Source organism: Silene latifolia, chromosome Y (assembly GCF_048544455.1).
Source record: "Silene latifolia isolate original U9 population chromosome Y, ASM4854445v1, whole genome shotgun sequence".
NCBI classification, from domain to species: domain Eukaryota; kingdom Viridiplantae; phylum Streptophyta; class Magnoliopsida; order Caryophyllales; family Caryophyllaceae; genus Silene; species Silene latifolia.
Window position 1 is genome coordinate 124,186,497 of NC_133538.1, and position 3,532 is coordinate 124,190,028.

The window sequence follows — 3,532 nt, forward strand, 5'->3', positions numbered from 1 at the left end:
AGAATCCTCGTCAAAGCTTGCTTAGAGCATTTTTTTTTATGGCAGAATGTTGGTGAAACCAATTCTGAGAAGTATTTTATCTTTTTGTGGCATTAGATCTTCAAAAGTGTGGAGGTTAAATAGATAGAATATTAGGGTTCACACTAACCTTACTAAGAGTGAATTTATTTAAATTTTTGTTTTCCGCCAAGTATTAATTATTTAAAATGACAACATAAAAATCTTTTAAATGAAATTTTTAGGCGCCAATAATCAGTTCTAAAATTTTTAGGTGAATATGGTCATTTTTGTAGGCGCCAAAAATCAGTTCTCAATTTTTTAGGTGAATATGGTCAATTTTTTAGGCGCGAAAAATCAGTCCTTACTAAGAGCGAATTCATTTAAATTTTCGTTTTCCGCCAAGTATTAATTATTTAAAATGACAGCATAAAAATCTTTTAAATTAATTTTTTAGGCGCCAATAATCAGTTCTCAAATTTTTAGGTGAATATGGTCATTTTCTCAGGCGCGAAAAATCAGTCCTTAATCATTTGTGAAAAATCAGTCCTCAATCATTTTTTAGGCGCGAAAAATCAGTCCTCAATGATTTGTGAAATCTATCTTTAAAATTTTTTTACTGATTATTGGGAAAATTTTCACCTTTGTCCATGTTTGTGGTTATTTTGCACATGTACCCTTACTCTTGAATATTTCCCGTCAGTGTTCTTAGTTATTATTAGTCAGTTAGGTTAAGTTTTAGATAAATTTTTGGCGAGTATTATGTTTAGTTTGTTGGTGTCATTCTCAGTTAGGGTAGCTAATAGTTAGCTAATAGTTCTATGACGTTTGTCATGCCTCTGATTGTCTTTTGCAATAACCACAAACACATATGAGAAATATTAATAACCATTTAAAAGCATATTTCAAAAGTCTAACAAATTGCTTTCAAACGCGCATGATTTATTCTAATAGCATAATAATAATAATGTTTGGGGAGTTTAATTCCCTTAACCTAATTATTTTGGGTTCTAAAAACCGTAGACTAAAATAGAAAACTTCTAAATGTGGTTTAATACCCTTAGCCTAATTATTCTTGGGTCACAATAACTTAGCCTAGTATGATAGATTATCTTGTCACGTGTCACTACGATCACTCCTTCTTGATCTTGACTTGGAGCAGTTTTTTGCTGGCTGAATATTTGTCCTCTATGATGATTTTGGTGGCTGATTTTTCCCCCATGATGCGCACCTCACAATCATCATCACTGCTTTCCTCTAACATTTTTGATAATGATCGTTTTAAGGGCGGGGTGATCAGACAGTCACCGATTGAACTTTCGGATGGACATTCCTGCATTCACGATAAATAATAAATGCTATAAAGTTTAAGCTTTTCTGACATTGTATTTAATGAGTTACACTTGAGCATAAAAGACCTTATGCAAAGTATACCTTATTTTCAGCTATAGCAACACACTCTTTGGGCTTAAGATCGTGGCACATACTGCCAACTTCAGCTTCCTACATTATTTTTTAATTTACGTTATATAAGTTTGTGAAATCGAATTGTCAATGACGTACTATAGCGATTTAAATCATTTGGCACACCTTAATATCCAAGTACTTAGTTGCCCAGTGGGCCACCATATCCTGATCATCACTCATACTAAGTACTGTATATGACTTTGAATTTTGCTCCAAGTTGTACTTTGGGTGCACTTCCACCTTGAAGACAAATTGCTTGTCCATAAAAATGTCGAAATATGGCATATCATCCTTTCGTCCATCCTGCATGAATTATATTTGATGAGAATCTAGTCATAGATATTTAAGATACTTTCGTATCATTGTTAGCATGCTCATTTTAACTTGTACAATCTTCAATTACAGAGGGACGGACGGATCACCTGTTCAAGGGCAGAGAGCATGTTTTCTGCCGAGACTTTGATGAAGCTTGTGATTTGCGTCTCAAAGATGACAAATTCCGAGACTTCATTATCTGTACCAATGATGCGAAACTTTACCTGATACCTGAATGGAGAAGTATATGATCATGCCTTGTCAGATATACATAATCAAGTAGTGAGGTATACTAATATGTAAAAAGCGTTTATTTGAAAAGCCTACGTCATCTCTATAGTACCTTGGTATGCTAGTGTCAGACCCTTCCGTACTGCCAATGCATTTTTCCCTCTTGCAAACCCACCTACCTGCATCATTCTTAAGAGCTTTTGTTGTAAAATGCTTGCAACTATCATAGTACCACTTGACATTCAAATCAACATCATATATAGTTGCAACCGTCACATATTTCCCAACCTATATTTGCATCATATATAGTTGTAAAATACATCATATATAGTTGGAGCCGTCACATATTTCCCATTCTAAATAAAATACAATAATACCTTTTGACATTTCTTAATCTCTGTGATTGTACTCAAATTATCTCCCAATAGCATGTCGTCCGACTCACTCGAGACATAGGATATAACATTTGAGTCACTTGGTTGTTCACTGATGCGTCTCTTTTATATGATGTTTTATATCTCATTTTACACGCATTTCAGAGCTCATTTGTGTAGTTTAAGCTACCATTTCCCCTATTTCCGTCTACTTTCGTGTTTTTGTACATTATTGCAGAAATGTGAAGAATTCAACGGAAATTGAGCTAAATCCGTCCCCGAGTATCCTGCATTGCATTTTGACGTGGAGTATTCACTTAAGGAATGAGCTTGGTGCGCATTTCAAGGCCCGAAAGACAAATCCACGAGATCATAGAAGTCAAGTACCAGCTAAAGCAGTCGATCGACTAGTACCCTAGGTCGATCGACCAACTCACGGGATCCAGAGGCTACTGTACACTGCTGCTCAGTCGATCGACTGTCATGCTTAGTCAATCGACCACACCGCTACTTCAGACGAGAATTAAAAGACCGAGGAATAGAAAGCCCAAAGCGATATTAGGTTAAGGAATTATGTTACGTATACTTTCTATATAACGTAACCTAGTTTACAGAGATATTCATTCAGAAATTTACCTAGCTTTACATTCAGTTTTAGTTTATCAAATAATTAGGGTTTGGAATATTGGTTTGCATCGGATTTTCGTACTTTCAATCATTCCGTTACAATTCTTCTGCGATTTTGGTATTCTTCTTATTCCAGTTTATTTCTTTATTTGCATTCATAGATATAGAATTGTTAGTTAGTTCCCAAAACCATAATTATCGTTTTATGCTAGCCTTTTGTTCCGTAGTTTTAATTATGAATTCTTCTGTTCATTTCATCAATCTTATTGTTGTTATCATTCTTAGTATGAGTAGCTAATTTAGTCGTGCTAGGATGTAGGGGAATTATAGTGTAGGCGGCGTAGAATGAACACGGACTGAATCACGTGTCAGTCGATCGATTGCCATACTTGGTCGATCGACTGGCCTCGTGAGGTTTTACTTTCGTTTTAATTGTTTTAATTCTTTATTCGACGAATCGAGTGCACATGACTAGTTGAATGTTTAGGATATGACTGACCCATTAAATCGAGAGATAGGGA

General features: G+C 35.1%; 1 protein-coding gene across 1 annotated transcript; it reads right to left on the reverse strand.

The window, feature by feature from the left end:
* Positions 1 to 1,129: 1,129 nt before the first annotated feature.
* On the reverse strand, positions 1,130 to 2,441 carry LOC141628846 (uncharacterized). Its single transcript, XM_074441940.1, has 6 exons — positions 2,388 to 2,441; positions 2,123 to 2,298; positions 1,887 to 2,010; positions 1,588 to 1,767; positions 1,432 to 1,500; positions 1,130 to 1,330 (listed from the first exon to the last, which is right to left on the reverse strand). Exons 1-6 carry the CDS (start codon positions 2,439 to 2,441, stop codon positions 1,130 to 1,132), a joined length of 804 nt encoding a protein of 267 aa, XP_074298041.1.
* Positions 2,442 to 3,532: the final 1,091 nt, after the last annotated feature.

Coding starts and splice junctions, on each gene's coding strand:
- LOC141628846 (XM_074441940.1), bottom strand. CDS start 2,441: ATGCTATTGGGAGATAATTTGAGTACAATCACAGAGATTAAGAAATGT. Junction 2,299..2,387: donor AGATTAAGAAATGTCAAAAG/GTATTATTGTAT, acceptor ATGCAAATATAG/GTTGGGAAATATGTGACGGT. Junction 1,501..1,587: donor CTAAGTACTTGGATATTAAG/GTGTGCCAAATG, acceptor AAAATAATGTAG/GAAGCTGAAGTTGGCAGTAT.